Source organism: Oryctolagus cuniculus, chromosome 5 (genome assembly GCF_964237555.1).
Source record: "Oryctolagus cuniculus chromosome 5, mOryCun1.1, whole genome shotgun sequence".
In the NCBI taxonomy this organism is placed as follows: domain Eukaryota; kingdom Metazoa; phylum Chordata; class Mammalia; order Lagomorpha; family Leporidae; genus Oryctolagus; species Oryctolagus cuniculus.
This window is the reverse complement of record NC_091436.1, coordinates 51,848,260-51,867,965: the sequence shown is the minus strand read 5'-3', so window position 1 is coordinate 51,867,965 and position 19,706 is coordinate 51,848,260. Positions and strand designations below refer to the sequence as shown.

Here is a 19,706-nt window from a genome sequence, read left to right as displayed (position 1 = left end):
AGTAGGTTTCAATCCTTGATTAGAACGGGGAGAACAAAAAGATTTGGCTCACTAGCCTAACCATTCTGCATGTGGAAAACTGAAGCAAGATTTTGTATGTTGAGAAAACAGAAGACGACTGACTTAAACAGGAGTTTTAGAAATTCATAAGGGGGACACAGAACTATTAGCTGAAATAGACACAGTGGTAACTTTATAGTTATAGCACTGATTATCAGAAAAAGGGAAGAGTCTGAAGAAAGCTTTTTAAAGATTGCAAGGAAATTGTAACACAGACTTAGAAGCCAGAAGTCTCCATGTTCTAGTCAAACATTCTCCTGGATATTTATAAAAATTTTTTACTCAAGAGTCAAATCAGCACATTCTTGCCACTGAGAATTCAGGACAGAGAGTCTAGAATTTTAAATACATTCTTATATTAACATTTGACACTTGGAAGACATAAATCTTTTAATTAAAAAATTTATTTCTCTGTAAATACAAATTCCAACATCAACAAACAATAGTCCAGTGGAAAAATACTAGCCGTTAACAGTGAAAACTTTTTTCTTAATTTAATAAATAGAACTTTGGCATTCAAAATTCTAGCTGTAAACGCTATTAAAAACCAAGAACAAAAACAACCCCTTTATAAAAAAAAAGAGGCAAGAATGATAGATCCAAAGGCATGAGCCAACCAGTGGCTTCACATTCTTTTTTACAATAACTGTATTTCAGTTAAGTCATGAACACTGTATTTACACGAGGTATTCTGAGTGGTTCAATAACTGAACCTAGTTTACAATACCACCAGTCACAGGGACTGATTAAACACTCTGCTGTGCTTTTAATATAATCACCTAGCACCTTACTACTTCTTGTCATCACACCAATGTGATGCTGAATTTTGTCTCTATACTTAAATAACTACTCATAAATGTACATACACAAACACACAAATGAATACATTCTAAAGAAGTTTTTCACTCACTATACAGGGAAGGGTGGGCTCCAAAGACACAGCTGATAACTCCTCTGATGTTTACTAGGGTGCCCATTTAGTAATGAAAAACTGCTCCTTGCTTCAAAAAAAAAAGTCCTTAATTAAGTCTATTTGCAGAAGAACAAGATGCAATAATCATCAACATTCTAATAGCCATGTAAAACAGAAATGAATGCTTACTGCAGGCAAAAAGGCACAAAAGGTTCTTGCTGTATGCAGGTCCAAAAGTGTTGTTACTAACTTAATGATTTGAAACAATATTCTTATTATATTCAATATTTCTTATAAGCAAGAAAAATCCAAAATCTTCCCCCTTCATGATTAAACGTATGATATAATCACACAGCAATATACCACTCATGGCATTCTGGGGTAAGGATGGAAATTTACATCTTCATACCAAATGGGAAATTTCTTTTGCTTTGTAAATACTGAAAAGAACTGCCAACAATGGAAACAAATTAATTTTGGATCTGAGAGCCTCAGCTAATGGCAGTTTCATGGAGTCTGAATGAGCATGGTTATGAGAACTGTTTACTATTGTAATTACATATCTACAGTGATAGAAATCTACATAAGAGAATACCAATAATCCAAACTAAAAGTGTGCTTGATCTGAACCATGCCATGTAAAAATATGTCCAGGTTTGCAGCTATTTTGTCATTCAATGAACTAATACTGGTATTTAAAGTCTATTTCATTAATAAAGTAGTCCTCTAAAAATATTCTCTAGGAGACTGTTATTAAGTGCTGCACAATGATAGATTTATAAACTTATTAGTGAGTCAGAAATGTACAACATTCATTTTTAACAACTCTTTACAGCCCTTGAGATCTCTACCAAATTACTGAAATAAGTCTAGTTCAGTTTAATAAATTGTCACAAACAAAATATACTTCAGTCAAATATAATACTGCTAACAAGAAATATTGAATTCTATTTCACATAGAAAGAGGGCCCACACATATTTTAAAATAAATTCAGGTGTATCTTACCTAGCCCATATTTATGTTTTTTTTTTTTTTTTAAATTGGATGCAACTGAAAATTTACTAACAGTTTAACTCAAGTCACCCTATTTTTTCTGACATCAAATAAAGTTAATTTTTATCTGCACAGGTAATTTGGGTCTTTCATTGAGACAACTGGTATTTTATCTCTGCTGAAAAGTGACTGACGCAGAGTAAGATCAACTTCAAAGTGCAAAAGACTAATGATTAATGTTAATATTATATGAGATATCTCCTAAGAAGACATTTAATTCACAGAAGCATAATTAAAAAGAAGGTTCATTATCTACAGAAACTTTCAAATAGATTTACCTTAACATTTAAGTTAATCTTCATTTCAGGCATATGTCACTGTACTAACTTCCACGAACATCCTAGTTCAAACTGGGGTGAGACACTACAGTGCTGCTATTTGTCCATCTTGACCTAACAATAAAATCTGTTTTCAATGCACTATCTTCATCACACAAGAGAGTGTCTTGGGAAAAAGTACTTTTCAGAAAAATAAAAGTTAAAATTTGAATACTGTCAAGGTAGAACACTACTAGTTTCATTCCCCCAAATTCCCCCTGAGGCTATTTGTTAGCAAGGCCACTTTACAAAAATCCAAATTCTAAAAGATTAAATTTTGTAATTAGAAGTTAGACTATCACACCTCTACTCATTTTTAAATGAGAATACACATGTTGGACACTGAAATGCATCAAAAGTATTTAGTCTTCACTACATGAAAATTTTTTAGTATTCTAAGTTTTAGAAAATAACTTACTTAATACAAATAAAACTATTTTCCCCAACTATACCAAAAAACAAAAATGTTTCCACAACAGATTAAAACAAATGACTGTAGATTTGCTTATAACAACACTGGAGAGAATTAATTAAAGGATCTATGGATTCAAATGAGTGATTGTTGGCTCATCAGTTCTATTATTTTAGTGTGCTTTCATTGCAAATTCATGGTAAGGGGGCAGGGATTCTATTAAAAGACAATATAAAAATGGTGCCCTTTTGGCTGATCTGTAGATGTTATTAACTACTATACTGTAAAGGCTATTTTCACAGGAATTAATTTTGCAAGGCATAATTCTTTGCATCAGATTTTTGATACAAATTCATTATTCCTTGATTATTTTCAAATCACTAACATTAAAAATCAATGAACACATTAGAAAGTAGAGTTCTTACCAGTGACTACATCCCTAGGGACTTGGGGTGCAGAATCCCTACAAAGCACTGACTTAATCTTAGTGCCCAGAACCTAAGAAGTAAGAAGAGCAGGGAGGACTCAGGTAGTGCACAGAAGGGAAACCTGATGTCTCCACAAATGCATTACAACTGACTGCTCACATGTGACTATGAAATAACTTACTGAGAGCTGTATATAAGCCAAAAGTTTGAACTGTTTTTCTAGGCAGTCTCTTTGAAGGCTTTGTCCCACATTTATTTTAACTGTTGAAAATATTTAAGAAAAATATTTTCTAGGAACAGCCTTTATATCAATACAAAAGCCTGGCAAAAAGACGCATTTAACTTGCTCTTGACCACAACAGTATCACTGTGTTTGATTCATATCCTTTATCTCTCCATATCTTATTTAGTCTTGAACTAAATAAGACTCAGTTACATGAAGAAAGCAAACCAACTTATAGACGGAAATATTCTGGCATAACTAAGCATACCCAAAATAATGTAAATGTCCTGAAGGCCAAAAAATACATGGCCTTTCCAAAATATCAACTAAAACACGGACATTAGTCACTTGGAAGTGTCAAAAGAGTGTGTGTCTATTTAATGATCAGTTGCATTTCATAGTAATACCCTGTACTCCACATGAAGAACTAGCCTAGGCAATTTCATATTCTGTGAAGAACCCTGTTTTTAACATACCTTATCTAGTAACAGGAAATTAACATCACCTAAGTTTAGGTTGTTTATGTTAGCGTAAATTTAGTTACAAAGAATATGTGTTGGCTTTCTCTTAGTTTCAATTTTAAAACATACAGAAAACTGTCAAATGTAAACGTTGAGATTTGGATAAATAAGCTATTGTTCCAGAGTCACTGTGTTAATCTTTCTTTGACGTTAATTATATCACACCTAATGAGGCTTGCATTTAATTATATATGGCTTTATATATATTGACAGATATAATATGTAAATAAAAATTATAAATAGTAATGGATATGTTAAAATTAGTTCAGATGAACTTCCTTGTAATAAATTACAGTGCTAATGAAAAAGATTGTCATATCAAAATTTCCTACCTCTAAGGCAAACCACAATCACTCTGGAAAAACAGCTGACCTATCTACAGTACTAACATCAACCCAACTCCACAACCTCATCATCTCAGCAGAGTGATTGTTCAAACTACATACAGTTTTGCCTGCTGTACCACTGCTACTGGAACTCTTGTTCAGCCAACTGTTGAAAATCCCAAAGTACAATACAAGCTTCTACACAAAAGAAATATACAAATAAATAATGTGTGCCTTTCTCAGGAGTTTTGCTTTGACCTTAGATGAAATCCTTATAATTTTGTGAATAAAGTACACACACACACACACACATACATGCACTTACAAACACACAAAATTATAGGATTCAAAGAAATCTTACCCCTTTATCTGAAGGACATTCTTCACAGCTTGGTCCTACCAATCAGTAGTTTTGAGAATACAGATTTTTTTTCTTGTAGACTTTATCACAATTTTCAAATAATAATTTGATATTTTTGCCTAAGTAGACAAGCCCCCTCAAAACCTTACATCCTTTCCCCTTAATTAAACAAATCCATCCACAGGAAAAAAAAAATCTATAAGCAAGTCGTATGTCACTTGCAACATTCCACTGTAACTCCTAAATAGAAAGGTGAAGAACTGAAACACAGCAGCATTCACAATGGGTCATTATTGCTGTGGGACCAATACTTGATCACTGGGTAACGCAGTTGTCTCCCATATCCTGAGCATAGCGGTCTGATATTGTAGTCCTTAATTCATCAATATCCCTCCGTAACTGGCACACATCTGACAGCTTTTTAGTGAGTGTTTCTGGGCTGTGGTCATTCTCAGTCTCTTCAGCTGAACAGTTCATTGCTGTGAAAATAAAGCATGGAAAGAATGTCTCACATTATTTTGAACAAAGACATTTTAGGATTTTTACCGGCCGGCGCCGTGGCTCAATAGGCTAATCCTCCACCTTGCGGCGCCGGCACACCGGGTTCGAGTCCCGGTTGGGGCGCCGGATTCTGTCCCGGTTGCCCCTCTTCCAGGCCAGCTCTCTGCTATGGCCAGGGAGTGCAGTGGAGGATGGCCCAGGTGCTTGGGCCCTGCACCCCATGGGAGACCAGGAAAAGCACCTGGCTCCTGGCTCCTGCCAGGATCAGCGCGGTGCGCCGGCTGCAGCGGCGGCCATTGGAGGGTGAACCAACGGCAAAAAGGAAGACCTTTCTCTCTCTGTCTCTCTCTCTCACTGTCCACTCTGCCAGTCAAAAAAAAAAAAAAAAAAAAAAAGGATTTTTACCTTAATCATCATGGAAATATAGTGCTATACATTATATTTGCTATACATTACATATAATGCTATACATTATACTGATCAAGGAAGCTTAAGTTTAAATTAGGCATCATTCAAAATTTAATAGATTTTTATTTACCTGGTATTCTAAAAATATGGTAAGTAAAATTTATTTAGTTTATGTATTGATGCACACAAATTCAATATGCAGAATGGATGACAATATTCCAAAAACAAAAAGGGTCAAGCTCTAATGCCTCTTCAAGCTCAACTAAAGCATTCACTTCTTCCCATCTGACACAATCTGAGAATTTGTGTACTGAGAAGTTGTATCCTAAATTTTTATGACTGCAAAATAGGTTTTATTGGAATTATTTTTTTTTAAGAGGGAGAGGGAGAGAGAAAGAGAGAGCAAGAGTGCATCCCTATCTGTGGGTTCATTTTTCAAATGCTCACAAAGGTGGTGGTGTGGGGGTGAATGAAGCTGGTACCCAGGAATTCAATCCAGGTTTCCCATGTGTGTGGCAGGAACCCCATCAATCAAACCATCACTGTTACCTGCCAATGTCTGCATTTGTAGGATACTGGAGTCAGAAGACTGAGCTGGGTTTTTATCAACTCTAGATCTGATGTGGGATGTGAGCATGTACGATATGGGATTTGTTTCAACTGCTAGGTGAAATGTCCACCTTTGGCATGAAAATATTGATTTCTGAAATATATGGTATGTATGTACAAGTGTATGTATGTATATATATAATACATATGGAGAGAAAGACAGAGTGTGTGTGTGTTGGGATCTACAATCCCAAACAACTGAATCAGGCTGATGGTTGCCCAGTGGTTGAATAACTGGAAGCAAAGCTATGAGTCCGCTAGCTTTTACTTTTTGAAGGTTGGAAGAGTCAGCTAGCTTTTCATTACTTACTCCAGCTCCTCTCTTCACAAACATATCTCAATATAAAAGCAGGTGAAGCCAGTGATTGTGGAAAAAAAAAAAAAACTTTCTGGTACATTCATGGGCCCTGGTAATTTACTGGAGTGTAAGAGTCAGGTAACTGTTAATGTTCTATGGTAACTGAGCATCTGTCATGATCCAGCAACCATGCTGGATTTTGAGGTCAACAAAATAACGACATGGTAGCTTGCTCTCAAGGCTTTATGCACAGTATCATAAAAATTAGCAGAGCGAGGTGCTATAGGTGATCTACCACTACACACAGCTGCAGACGCACAAAATGAAGAAAACAACCAGTCCTAATTTGAGAATTTCAGAGGTGACAGATACTTATTCACTGGGTACATCAAGGAAGCAGAAATGAACAATGGTACACAGGCAGAAAACGAAACAGTGAGATAGAATTTGAGAAGCTTCAAAAAATAAGTATTCAGCTCTAAAATGGTAGAGCATAAATTATGAGAGGAAAGGGCCAAGAAATAAGGCTGGAGAGTAGTGGGTAGCTACCTATCGCTATCACAGGGTAGTGAAAAAATTCAGGGCGCCAGATTCAAGGTTTAGATGAATCACTCTGGTACCACGTGAAAAATGAGCTGGGGGTGGTGAGCGAGATGGTTGGTAGACCAGTCCAGGTGATGGGCTATGAAACCTCAAATTAAAGCAACAGTGCAATGGGATGTAATTGCAGGAATAAATATTAGATATAGTAAGGGGATAGAGTTCAATCATCATCAAGGGTCAGGGATTAGGCATGAGTCACACACAGATGAAGGGAAAAACTAGGGTGGAGGATAAAATCTGGGCTGGGGTAACAAGTGAATGGTGGTGTCACTAAGAGGAGGAGCAGGTTTAGGGAGGGAAGAAAAGTAGGTTGTGTTTAGAACATGGTGCTCTGTGATGTCAGTGAAACAGCCAGATCTGAATATAATTAGGATAACAGACACATTCCAGGAAGGGTAAGAGGTAAATGTCTAAATAGGGGAAAGGTATAAAAATAACAGAAAATAGAACATGGATAAGATTATTCAGAGGAAGTATGAATAAAAAATGAAATACAAATCACAACAAAAGGTTCCTGGGGACCCCAATAACTAAGTGGCAGGGAATTCTACACTGAAGACTGAGGCTGAGCAGTCACAAAGGCAGAAGCAGAACCTAGAGAATGACATCATGGAGACAAAGGCAGCAAGAAGAAGGTGGAGTGACACAGGGTCATCAGATAAGTCAACAGAGTCATGAGGAAAGGATTCAAAAGAACCCAGTGACTTTTGACAAATTAGCTAGCTGGCCTAATTTTCACAATGCCAGACATAAGGTAAGATTTCTGTGGTTGAATTTTGTTCTGTTAACTTTTTAAAACCTTCTATTTATTCAAAAGACAGTGAAATTGGCAGTGGCGGGTTGAGGGGGTGATAAAAAGTTCTCTACTGGTTCACTCTCCAAATGCCTGCACTGGACCAGAGCCAGAGCCAGGAGTTAGGAACGCAATCCACATCTCTCATATGGGTGGCAGGACCCAATTACCTGAATCATCACTGCTGCCTCCCAGAGTCTACATAAGCAGGAAGCCAGAGTCAGGACCCAGGCAGGAATACTCCAATATGAAATGTGCTCATCTTAACCACTAGGTTAATGGCCACTCCCCGTAGTTACACTTTAATGAATGGAAGGAGATGAGGTGTTGAGAGATGAGGAGTTTAAATTCTTCAATATTATATATATATATAATATCTATATCTATATCTATCTATCTATATATATATATATTAGGGTAGCTCTAATACCCTATTACTAACAATGTTAAAAAAATGCTGTATAGGGTAGTGAGCATGCAGGAGACTATAAATAATTAAAGGGCTGATCAACTCTAAATTGCTGGTGAAAATGAGTTGAATGTATGAGAGCTTTGGCTTCCTACTCCTCAGAGATCTAACGAAACCACCCTTGTTCTCCTGGCAAGGCTGTCCTCTAAGATCCACACCAAACATCAGCTACTTGATGGAGCCTTCACTGCCCACCCTAAATTGATTTAGTTGCTTTTTAACCCCCACATGCTCCCATTATCTTTTGTCCACTTTTAAATTATAGCATTTATTATCATGCTATATTATTTCTTTAACATATGGGCAAGGGTTCTGTTCATACTATCTGTGTTACCAGCACCTAACTTAGTACTAGGACCAGAGAGGGTATCTGAAAAATGTTTAATGATTGAGTAAATATACTTTAACATTGATTTTTTTTTACACTCTAACACTCATATATGTATATATGTATCTGTGAAGTAGAAGGGAAAATTCTCTGACATAGCTAAGTACAGCCATGTTTCATGCAAGTGATAAACTTTGATCAAGAACATTACTTCATCTACCAAAATACCTACTATGATGTAAGATGGAAGATTTCTGATGAAACTGCAAACATAACCAGTCCCACTCTACAATTTCACATGAACTATATTATTATTACGCTGTTACTCAATATAAAATGTTGATCCAAAAACTTATACCATTGTCTCCTCACTGAAATTCTTTTCTCTTTTAAAAAGAGACTAACATGTCAATGTTCTGCTAATGCGGAACTTTGAGAAATGAGCACTCCTACACTGTAGCACAGAAGGGAAAAGACACTAGGATATCACTGCGGCAGCCCTCACAATTACGTATAGAGGAAGAACTGGAGAGTGTGCAGGTGTCACACTGACGGGGTGAAGCCAGCAGGTGTGTACAACATGGGCAAATCTGCAGGCCATGAAAACTAGCTCAAGGTGATCACAATTGTACTCACACTAAGGAACTACCATTTCAAACTCAATGCAAAGGAAAGCACGTGAGTATCTTCCCACAAATAGTTTATCACAGGACATAGGGCCAGCTTATTGAGATACGTAACTACCACATGAAAGCAAATAGAATCATTACTTTTAGAAGAGTAATTGGGAATGCAGACTTAACTACCACTACTGTCACATGCACTTAGAGATCAGCACAGGAAACATCTCCAGACATTCTGTCATGTGGTAGTGCACATCAGCTATGACTCTGCTCACCACTCTAAGTTTAATGAGGTCAATTCTAGCAAGTAGTAACTGGTATATTTGGAAAGTTACAAATTAAGTAGGAAAGAATATCATAAAAATACACACGAAAAAGTCAAAAGTTCCTGATTCATGAAGACAGGTTTCTAATTCTTTTAGAGAATAAATAAAGACAAGTTGTCAGCCACTTACATCTGATTCCCAGTAATAATGAAAGATTAGGCTCCTTGCCCTGAGCACGCTGATTAAGAATACTACACAATGCTTTCAAGTCAAACAAACAATATGACATTTCCTTGAACAGCTGATCAATCACAGTCAAGTCAAACAGTGGCCGTTTGGAAAGCACTGTCTGCTGCCTAGACTGGTCTGTTTCCTGGCCCTGATCCAGTAAAGGGCACATCTCTTCTGTTTGTCTTTGGTTCTGCAATGGATAAAGAAAACAAAAACCAGATTGTTAGAACAGGAAAGGTACTCAAGAGCCATTTATAGGTTAATATTTCCTGCAAATCTGTCAACAAAACAATAGAGTAACACTAACTATATCCACACTAACAAAATTCAACTGTATAAAAACAATGAGGAAAATTCTAGAAAAAGAATAAATTTAAATCAAAGTAGTTTCTCTATGTCATCTAATGCTCTGGGTTAAACCTGATACGAAACAGCACAATTTATAGCATCCATTTCTAAGTGAATATCTCACATAATGACCAACTTGGTTGTGTGTACATTTTTCTATAACAAGATTTAATCCAAGGATAAAAGGACTACAAAGCAATTTGAAAACACTTCCTATAGTTTTACTGTCAGTAGCAATAGTGATTTAATTACTCTAAAACTATTTGTGTGTTGAGATTAAAAAAAAAACCGCATGTTGTTATGGTGAAAAGGAACCAAAAATTTCAGGAACCAAATAAAGTAGAAAATTAAAGAAAGAAAACAGAGCCAGCGCCGCGGCTCACTAGGCTAATCCTCCGCCTAGCGGCGCCGGCACACCGGGTTCTAGTCCTGGTCGGGGCGCCGGATTCTGTCCCGGTTGCCCCCTTCCAGGCCAGCCCTCTGCTGTGGCCAGGGAGTGCAGTGGAGGATGGCCCAGGTGCTTGGGCCCTGCACCCCATGGGAGACCAGGAAAAGCACCTGGCTCCTGGCTCCTGCCATCGGATCAGCGCGGTGCGCCGGCCGCAGCGCACTGGCCGCGGCGGCCATTGGAGGGTGAACCAACGGCAAAAGGAAGACCTTTCTCTCTGTCTCTCTCTCTCTCACTGTCCACTCTGCCTGTCAAAAAAAAAAAAAAAAAAACACAGAAAAAAAATCTGAATTATTAAATCTGAACTAGAAGTATCAATATGAAATCATGATTTATTACAGAGAAAACTCATTTCACCTCCACATGAAAATTGCTAATTAAACATAAGCTTAATTAGCTTTCCAGTTGAAAATGTATTTCAGAATAACCAAAAAGCCTGAAGTGATGAGGAAAATATTTCTTCTAGATGAATGCCAGCTAATAAATGTAAAAAGGAATGATGTAATTAGGAAAAAAGTCAGCAATAATTTAATGAGTTAGGCATTGATCATGTGTGGATGCTTAAAAATAAGAAGGGAGAGAAACAGTGCTGGCATATTGCATAAGTCTTCTAAGTTACTTGCTATTTGCAGGGGTTGTAACTTTACAATTAAAAGAATCAGGCAGGCTGTCATTACTTTAACCCTGTGAGATCACTTGTGTGTCACCTACAGAGGGATAATCAAATACTATATAATCTGATAAATAATATCTACAAAGTATTCATGCTGAAAAAGTTTGTTATCAACCTAATGATGGCTTTAGCTTTAACTTCTAATTTTCAAGACACATGGGATAAATCAGAGGATGACACTATGAGGTAGCAATTAGAAAAAGCCAAAAAGTGTGACAATCTACAAGTCAACAGGCCCAGATATTTTTCAACAAGTCAATATCCTGGGGTAGAAAGAGACTTTAGATTTATCAGATATAACAATGAAATGTATGTACGGTTCTTGACAGAACATTGGATTCTATTACCACTATGAAGGATTTTCAAAAAGTTTATGGAAAATGCATATTATGATAAAACTTTAAAGGAATCTCAATTTTCTCCCATAGAAATAAACTCATAATCCCATTTCCATAAATTTTTTGAAGTACTGCCACATATAAAATAAAATACTTAGTGAATAAATGGGGGAAATTTGAATATAAACAAAATACTATGAAGTGTTAAGGAATTCTTTTTGGATGTGTATATGGTATTATGTATATACAGGAAAATATCTTATATATTGTTTGTTTGTTAGTTTGTTTCTGACAGGCAGAGTGGACAGTGAGAGAGAGAGAGACAGAGAGAAAGGTCTTCCTTTGCCGTTGGTTCACCCTCCAATGGCCACCGCGGCCGGCTCACTGCGGCTGGCACACCGCGCTGATCCAATGGCAGGAGCCAGGTACTTATCCTGGTCTCCCATGGGGTGCAGGGCCCAAGCACTTGGGCCATCCTCCACTGCACTCCCTGGCCACAGCAGACAGCTGGCCTGGAAGAGGGGCAACCGGGACAGAATCCGGTGCCCCGACCAGAGTAGAACCCGGTGTGCTGGCGCCGCAAGGTGGAGGATTAACCTAGTGAGCCGCGGCGCCGGCCAGGAAAATATCTTATATTTTTGAAGAACATTCTTTTTCTTTTTTTGACAGGCAGAGTTAGACAGTGAGAGCGAGAGCGAGAGCGAGAGAGAAAGGTCTTCCCGCTGGTTCACCCCCCAAATGGCTGCTACGGCTGGCACGCTGCGCCAATCCGAAGCCAGGAGCTTCCTCCTGGTCTCCCATGTGGGTACAGGGCCCAAGCACTTGGGCCATCCTCCACTGCCTTTCCGGGCTACAGCAGAGAGCTGGACTGGAAGAGGAGCAACCAGGACTAGAACCCGGGGTGCTGGCACCACAGGCGGAGGATTAGCCTAGTGAGCCATGGCACCGGCCAAAGAACATTCTTAAGAACTTAGAAACAAAATGTTATGATGGCAGTTTAACCTAAAATATATATTTTTTTGTGTAACACATCCTTAAATACATGCCAGGTATGTCATCTCCTACTTAACTGAGAACACACGATCTGTTTTAATCATTAGGTGCCAACACTGCACCTTCCTTAAAGATTTTCAAATGTCATGTTGTTTAGCTTCAGTGTTTGCCTTATTTATTGACTTACAAAATATCTGACTTTGCTGTAGTCAAATCTGTGAAATTATGTTCTAAGACATAAGTAAGTTTATATTTCTATTATCATTTGGTAAGAAATCCAGTGGATTTAATAAGTTGGCACATCCAAATCAAATCCTCAACTTAAAAATGTTCTATTAATATTTACAAAATAAGCATTTACTTAAATAGGTAGTAAATTGTCCTTTGAAAATAAGTTGAATTTCTTCTACTCACTTCAAGCAGTGCTTTTGTTAATCTCTGGAGGTTTCTTTCTTTCCTTTCCAGATCTTCCATCATCTTTTGAGTTGTCAATTTCTCTTTAGAAAGTTTTCCTTGCATTGACTAGAGTAAGGAAAATTGGAAAGCATAGCATTTTAACACGACTCCAAAGAAAAGAAAAAACACCAACTTCACCAAAAAAGTTTTTAATCAGTATAAAACACATCGAATCCAAAGTTACTGCTTAATGCTAGATTACAAATAACTCTTATTTTATTGATTCTAAAATTATATTAGGAGTATATTGGCAACACATCTATTTATTTTTCTTCATATGCTTCATAAGATGTAAGATAATAAAGCTCGTAAGATCATCCTTGTTTTTTATCTGAAACACAGCTAAACCTCCTTTCTCCTGGTGTACAGTATTCCAAGTGAATACGATGCTGAATTCTGATCAAAGGTCTATTATAGCATTTTGATAAGCTCATCTTTTTTACTGCATCATAAAATTACAAATTATCTAGACATGATACTATTCTAAAAAATTCTGTGTACACACCAAAGCAGCATAAAAAGACATTTAAAGAGTATTTGGCTATTTATTCCGATTTTTTTAGCTATGCACTAAAGAAAAATTTACCTATGCTCTGTAGTTACTAGTGACATGTAGGGTTTTTATTTATTTTTTAAAGATTTATTTATGCCGGCGCCGCGGCTCACTGGGCTAATCTTCCACCTTGCGGTACTGGCACACCGGGTTCTAGTCCTGGTCGGGGCACTGGATTCTGTCCCGGTTGCCCCTCTTCCAGGCCAGTTCTCTGCTGTGGCCAGGGAGTGCAGTGGAGGATGGCCCAAGTACTTGGGCCCTGCACCCCATGGGAGACCAGGAGAAGCACCTGGCTCCTGCCATCGGATCAGCGTGGTGTGCCGGCCGCAGCGAGCCGGCCTCGGCGGCCACTGGAGGGTGAACCAACGGCAAAGGAAGACCTTTCTCTCTGCCTCTCTCTCTCAGTGTCTACTCTGCCTGTCAAAAAAAAAATAAATAAATAAATAAATAAGTAAAATTTATTTATTTATTTAAAAGGCAGAGTTACACAGAGAGAGGAGGAGAGGCAGAGAGAAAGAGAGAGGTATTCCATCCGCTGGTTCATTCCCTAGTTGGCTGCAACGGTCAGAGCTGAGCTGATCTGAAGCCAAAAGCCATGAGCTTCTTCCAGGTCTCCCACGCAGGTGCAGGGGCTCAAGGACCTGGGCCATCCTCTACTGCTTTCCCAGGCCATAGCAGAGAGCTCAATTAGAAGTGGAGCAGCTGGGACATGAACTGGCACCATGTTTTTTCTTTTCTTTTTTTTTTTTTAATCAACTTTTTCCTTTTGTTGGATTATAAAACCAATAAACTTGTGACCAGAGGAAGGATGTAATTTTTTCCTCCAGGTCTACATTTCAGTCTTGTTTCTGAAAATACTTCAGTATACTGAGCACCTAAACAGCACACGATCTACTATGAAGTCTTTTCCCCCATTATCTCTGAAGGAAAAGGAGGACAGAGCACCATCAGTTGAGAGAAGCCTGTAAATATAAAGCAGTTTTCTCAGCAAGAGACTCAGACTTGATTCTTTAAAAATTCTGTCTGCTAAACCATGAAAAATTTATATTAGTGAACTCAAAAGTTGAATACAAAGTAATCTAACTCTATAAACAATTATATTTGCTTCCAAGTAAAACTTGTTTTATAGTCCATAAAAACAAATGACACAGCACAAAGTTATACAGTTCTTTATTTTTTGATCAAATGATATGAAGATATTTATTTAGATTGCTGAAGATCTTTGCTTTCTGGCCTGATGAGATTATTTGTTTAGAATCCAGAATTCAACCTGAATTCTTCTGAGGTCTTAACTCTTTATTAGAATTACGAAACAAAGACATCATAAATAAACTATTCTAAAACTGCCATTTTAACAATAAAACTGAGTCCAAGAGATGTTTCAAAAATTCACGATATAATTTCTTAGGAGATTACAGTGGGTTATACGTTTATCAATTAATAGTCATGTTGAATGTCACTAATAATTGGCTAGTAATTCCGACTACATCTTCCTATGTAAGAGTAAATGAAAATAGAACATCTTTTCCATAAGAGTAACTCTGAAATCTTTGCCAGCAGTGTCATTTATGATAAGACAGAAAATCAAATTTGGGAAATTACACCAAGTTTAACATATCTTATTGATTGGATTGAAGGGAAGCTATCTAATATGGGAAAGAGCTCATGGATATTTTGATCCCAAAAGGACAAAATGCTGTACCACTTTCAAGATAACACTAAGTATGAGTGCTATAGCTTTCTAACAGCAATATTTTACCTAAAACATTAATTACATTTCCTAAGTTGTATGAAAAAAAGCACATGCTTAAAGGTTGAGGTTAAAAGGAAGCAAAAAGGAAAATTTCTACTAAGCTTAGAATGGGCTAACCAGATTAAAACTGAAACAAAACTTGATTATTAAGCTATGTCTATAAAACGAAGCATAATTCAGGCAGTATACCATACATTTCTTTCTCTCTCTCTCTTTTTTTTTAACCATTCTGGGGTGTGTGGCACAGCAGGCTAAGCTACTGCCTGAAACATCATCATCCCACGTGAGCGCATTCCATTTCTGATCCATCTCCCTGCTAATGCACCTGGGAACACAGCAGAGGACGACCCAAGTGCTTGACCCTGTGCAAGTAGTACCTTTTTGGCATTTTACTTAAAATTCATATAGGCTCTGAAAATGTACATTAGCACTTATAAATGTAAATGCACAATATGTTTATTGTGGTATATGACTCCATAAGTTATTAATTTTATCTGCATAAAGTATTTTTACCTATTAAGAACACTTGATAGAAATTTTTAATTTTTCCTATAAAATGAATAATGTATATTATTTTGCTAAGAACTTTTCATTTTGAAACTTCTAAGATTGCTCAAAACTGGAATGCTCTAGTATGCATATATGAATGACTCATTTTCTGAAATGTTAGGCTTTCTGAAATTTAGAATAATAATCTGTTTATGCCTCACTAAGCATGCAGAGGATCAGTAAAATTAAAAATTTGCATTAATTTTGTAATGTTTGTAATCTCTTAAATTCCTAATATTATTTTTAAAAATTCTGCTAAGTTACTAACTTACAGGTATTTATTGTGATCATTTATGAAGTTGAAAAGTGGTTTTAAGCACATCTGTTGCTTTGATATAGTGATCCAGAAACGCCCTTATGGAAAGAAAACCAGATGTGTCTTAGCTAACAGATTCTATATAAACTGCATACTCAACGTAAGAGGAAATACTCTGAAAGAAAACTTACATTAGCAGTTCACACATACATAAATTATATATACACATGCCATACAAGCATATTACAAATGCATTATTTTATGCATAGAGCAAAAACCATTGCCAAAAACTGTTCTGTGTACTAAGTCACACAAAGTGAATAATGAAACTGTCTACTTCCCACTTTATATACACTACTTAAAAGTACTGAAAATCAAAACTAAAAGAAGTGAAAAATGTTCCTGTCTCCTCAAAAACATTCTAAAGTTAGTTTTTCTTGTGTGTATGTTATTTTATTTGGTTTGATTTTACTATGAGAGTAAAGTTATAAATTCATCTAGTCTAGTACATCATTTTGGTGCAATTGTCTTGATCTGTGCTAGTTGTACTCTGTAAATTCAGGGCAAATGTGAACTCAGTGAAAGAAGCAAATAACTTATTGGTATTTGGTATTTAAAAATGTATTGGAGTTCACAGGCATCTTGAAAGAATGATAGACCTTTGAGGGTATATGGAATGAACTCTGGAAACCTAATGCAGGAATCATAATGTATGGATTTATTGAACTTGATCAACTTGATTCTATTTACTGATTATATTGTTTTGATTTTTCTCTTAAATTTCTAATAGTTGTATAATGTATCTCAAAATTTAATTGCTAATGTTCCCTCCCTCCAACCTCTTTCCACACGCTCTAAGTACTTACCTATGATAAAAATAACATACAAAGTATAAAAAAAAAAAAAAACCAAATCCATAAAATTCTTGGCCTTTGTGGAACCTTTACAAGGGGGAAAAACAACAAAGGAAATAAAAACAAGGATGCAAATTACCTAGTACTGTATGTCAGAATTTGCTTACAGCCATACAGAACAAATATACAAAGTAAGGGGGAGGGAGTTGAAATTTTAAGTGAGGAAAGGGCTCAGGAAAAAGTGACGTATGAGGGAAGACAGGAAGGACATGAGGGACTGTGTCCCCAGCCGGCCAGAGCATGCTTCCGTCAGTACAAAGGCAGATGGTGTCTTCTGTGTTGGGAAAACAGCAAGAGAGCCAGGGTGGATAAGAATAGTAGGAGATGGAGTCAGAGAAGGCAGGCAGCACGGGGAACAGATTGTTTAGGGCCTGTAAGTCAGTGTAAGAATTGTGATGTTTACTTTGGAAAAAACGAAAAAATATTCAAGAGTTCTGAGCAGAAACATGATGTAACCTGATTTATGTTCAGCAAGATCACTCAGGCTGATGAGAATAGAGTGGGAAGGCAAAAGTAGAAGTTGGAAGAAATAACACAGATAAGAAAGATGGCTTAGATCAGGGTGGCAACAGAGGAGGGGGAGAGAAGAGGTCAGATTCTAGATATATTTAGAAGGAAATGGAATTTGCTGACAAATATGACTTAAGAGAGAAGTCAAGTGTAAGTCAAAGGTTTCTGGATTGGGCAAATGGAAGGGCAAACTTGTGCTAATAGGAAATCTGGAAAGTGGAGCAGGGTGTGCTTATTTTGGTGGTAAAGGAGTAAGAAATTCAGTTGGTGGTGAATAGGTAATTGGATATACAAGTCAGGAGTTCAGGGGAGAAATTTTTAGCTGGAAAAAAAACTTAGGGATTAGGGAGTACACAAGTTCAAGCTACAAAACAGTTAAGATCACCAGGAGAAACGGATGAATTCTAGGGAAAAAAATTCTATTTTTTCTTTTATTTAAGACATACAGCTTTATGTATTTCATATATTCAGACTCAGGAACATAGTGATACTTCCCACCCTGCCCTCCCTTCTTCCTCCTCCCTCTCCTATTCCCATTCTTAATTTTTACAAAGATCTGTTTTCAGTTTACTTAATGATCGTAAGGTTAACCCTTCACTAAATAGATTCCAACAAATAGTATGAAGGAAAAAAAACACTGTTCTTCAACAGAAGAGGCAACAGCTGTAAATAATCACTGAATCTCAAAAATGTCCATTTTGCCTCAATACATTATATTTTAGGTACTCTGTTATGTTAGATCAGAGAAAACACATGGTATCACTTTTTGGGACTGGCTTATTTCAGTACACATTATGGATTCCAGTTGTATCCATTTTGTTACAAAACACAGGATTTCATTTTTTACAGCTGAATAGTACTCCACAGTGTATAAATACCATAATTTCTTTATCCAGTCATCAGTTTGTGGACATCTGGGTTGATCCTATATCTTAGCTATTGTGAATTGAGCTGCAGTGAACATTGAAGGTACAGAAAACTCTTTCATATGCTTATTTCTTTTGGTTTGGGTAAATTCCCAGCAGTGGATGGCTGGATCATATGGTAGGTCTATATTCAGATTTCTGAAATATCTCCATACTATCTTCCACAGTGGCTGTACCAGTTTACATTCCCATCAACAGTGGATTAAGGTACATTTTTCCTCACATCCTCAACAGGATTTGTTGTTTGTTGATTTCTGTATGAGAGCCATTCTAACAGGGGTGATGTGAAACCTTATTGTGGTTTTGATTTGCATTTCCCTGATGGCCAGTTTTAAAACAGTATAAAATATTATTAAAAATACTTTAGGGGCTGGCGCTGCGGCATAATGGGCAAAGCCACCGCCTGCAGTGCCAACATCCCATATGGGTGCTGGTTCGTGTCCGGGCTGCTCCACTTCTGACTCTGCTCTCTGCTATGGCCTGGGAAAGTGGTAGATGATGGCCCAAGTGTTTGGGCTCCTGCACCAACATGAGAGACCCAGAAGAAACTCCCAGCTCTTGGCTTCAGATCAGCGTAGCTCTGGCCGTTGCAGCCAACTGGGAAGTGAACCAGTGGACAGAAGACCTCTCTCTCTCTCTCTCTCTCTCTCTCTCTCTCTCTCTGCCTCTCCTACTCTCTCTGTGCAACTTTGACTTTCAAATAAATAAATTTTTTCAAAAAATAGTAATATATGTCTTCAAAACAAAACTTTTTTTTAAAAAAGATTTATTTATTTGAAGGACAGAGTTACAGAGAGAGGTAGAGACAGAGAGTCAGTCTTCCATCCACCGGTTCACTCCCAAAATGGCTGCAACACTGAGAGCTGAGACAATCCAAAGCCAGGAGCCAGCTTCTTTTGGGTCTCCTCACGGGTACAGGGGCCCAAGGACTTGGGCCATCCTCTGTTGCTTTCCCAGGTGCATTAGCAGGAAGCTGGTCAGAAGAGGAGCAGCAGGGATTCAAACTGGACCCCATAGAGGATGCTGGCCCTGTAGACCAGTGCTTTTAATCACCAGTGCCACAGTGCTAGCTGCCAAAACAAATCTTATTAATATCACAAATGAAACTAAATTTACAGACATCAGCATTGTGGTATAGTAGGGAAAGCTGCCACCTGTGATGTTGCCATCCCATATGCACACTGGTTCATGTCCTGGCTGCTTCATTTCTCATTCAGCTCCCTGCTAATGTGCTTGGGAAAAGCA

The 19,706-nt window shown here is 37.4% G+C and overlaps 1 protein-coding gene and 1 long non-coding RNA gene across 8 annotated transcripts in view; one reads left to right on the top strand and one right to left on the bottom strand.

Annotated features, from left to right (window-relative positions):
• Positions 1 to 448: 448 nt before the first annotated feature.
• Positions 449 to 19,706, bottom strand: part of CEP85L (centrosomal protein 85 like) — a 184,618-nt gene continuing 165,360 nt past the window's right edge. For all 5 annotated transcript variants that reach the window (XR_011388554.1, XM_070073669.1, XM_051855383.2 and 2 more), the window contains 3 exons: positions 12,959 to 13,066; positions 9,703 to 9,934; positions 449 to 5,094 (listed from right to left, as the gene is read on the bottom strand). Coding sequence is in view for 4 of the 5 variants with exons in the window: in XM_070073669.1 (XP_069929770.1) it covers positions 4,931 to 5,094; positions 9,703 to 9,934; positions 12,959 to 13,066 (504 nt within the window). In the remaining variant the exon portion in view is untranslated. The remainder of the gene's footprint in view (positions 5,095 to 9,702; positions 9,935 to 12,958; positions 13,067 to 19,706) is intronic.
• LOC103349873 (uncharacterized) overlaps positions 7,407 to 19,706 on the top strand; it is a 29,343-nt gene continuing 17,043 nt past the window's right edge. Inside the window, exons 1-2 of one of the 3 annotated variants that reach the window (XR_011388555.1) lie at positions 7,407 to 7,788; positions 18,629 to 18,668. This is a non-coding gene — a long non-coding RNA (uncharacterized lncRNA). The remainder of the gene's footprint in view (positions 7,789 to 18,628; positions 18,669 to 19,706) is intronic. The other 2 variants (XR_517989.4, XR_517987.4) reach the window with 2 other exon arrangements.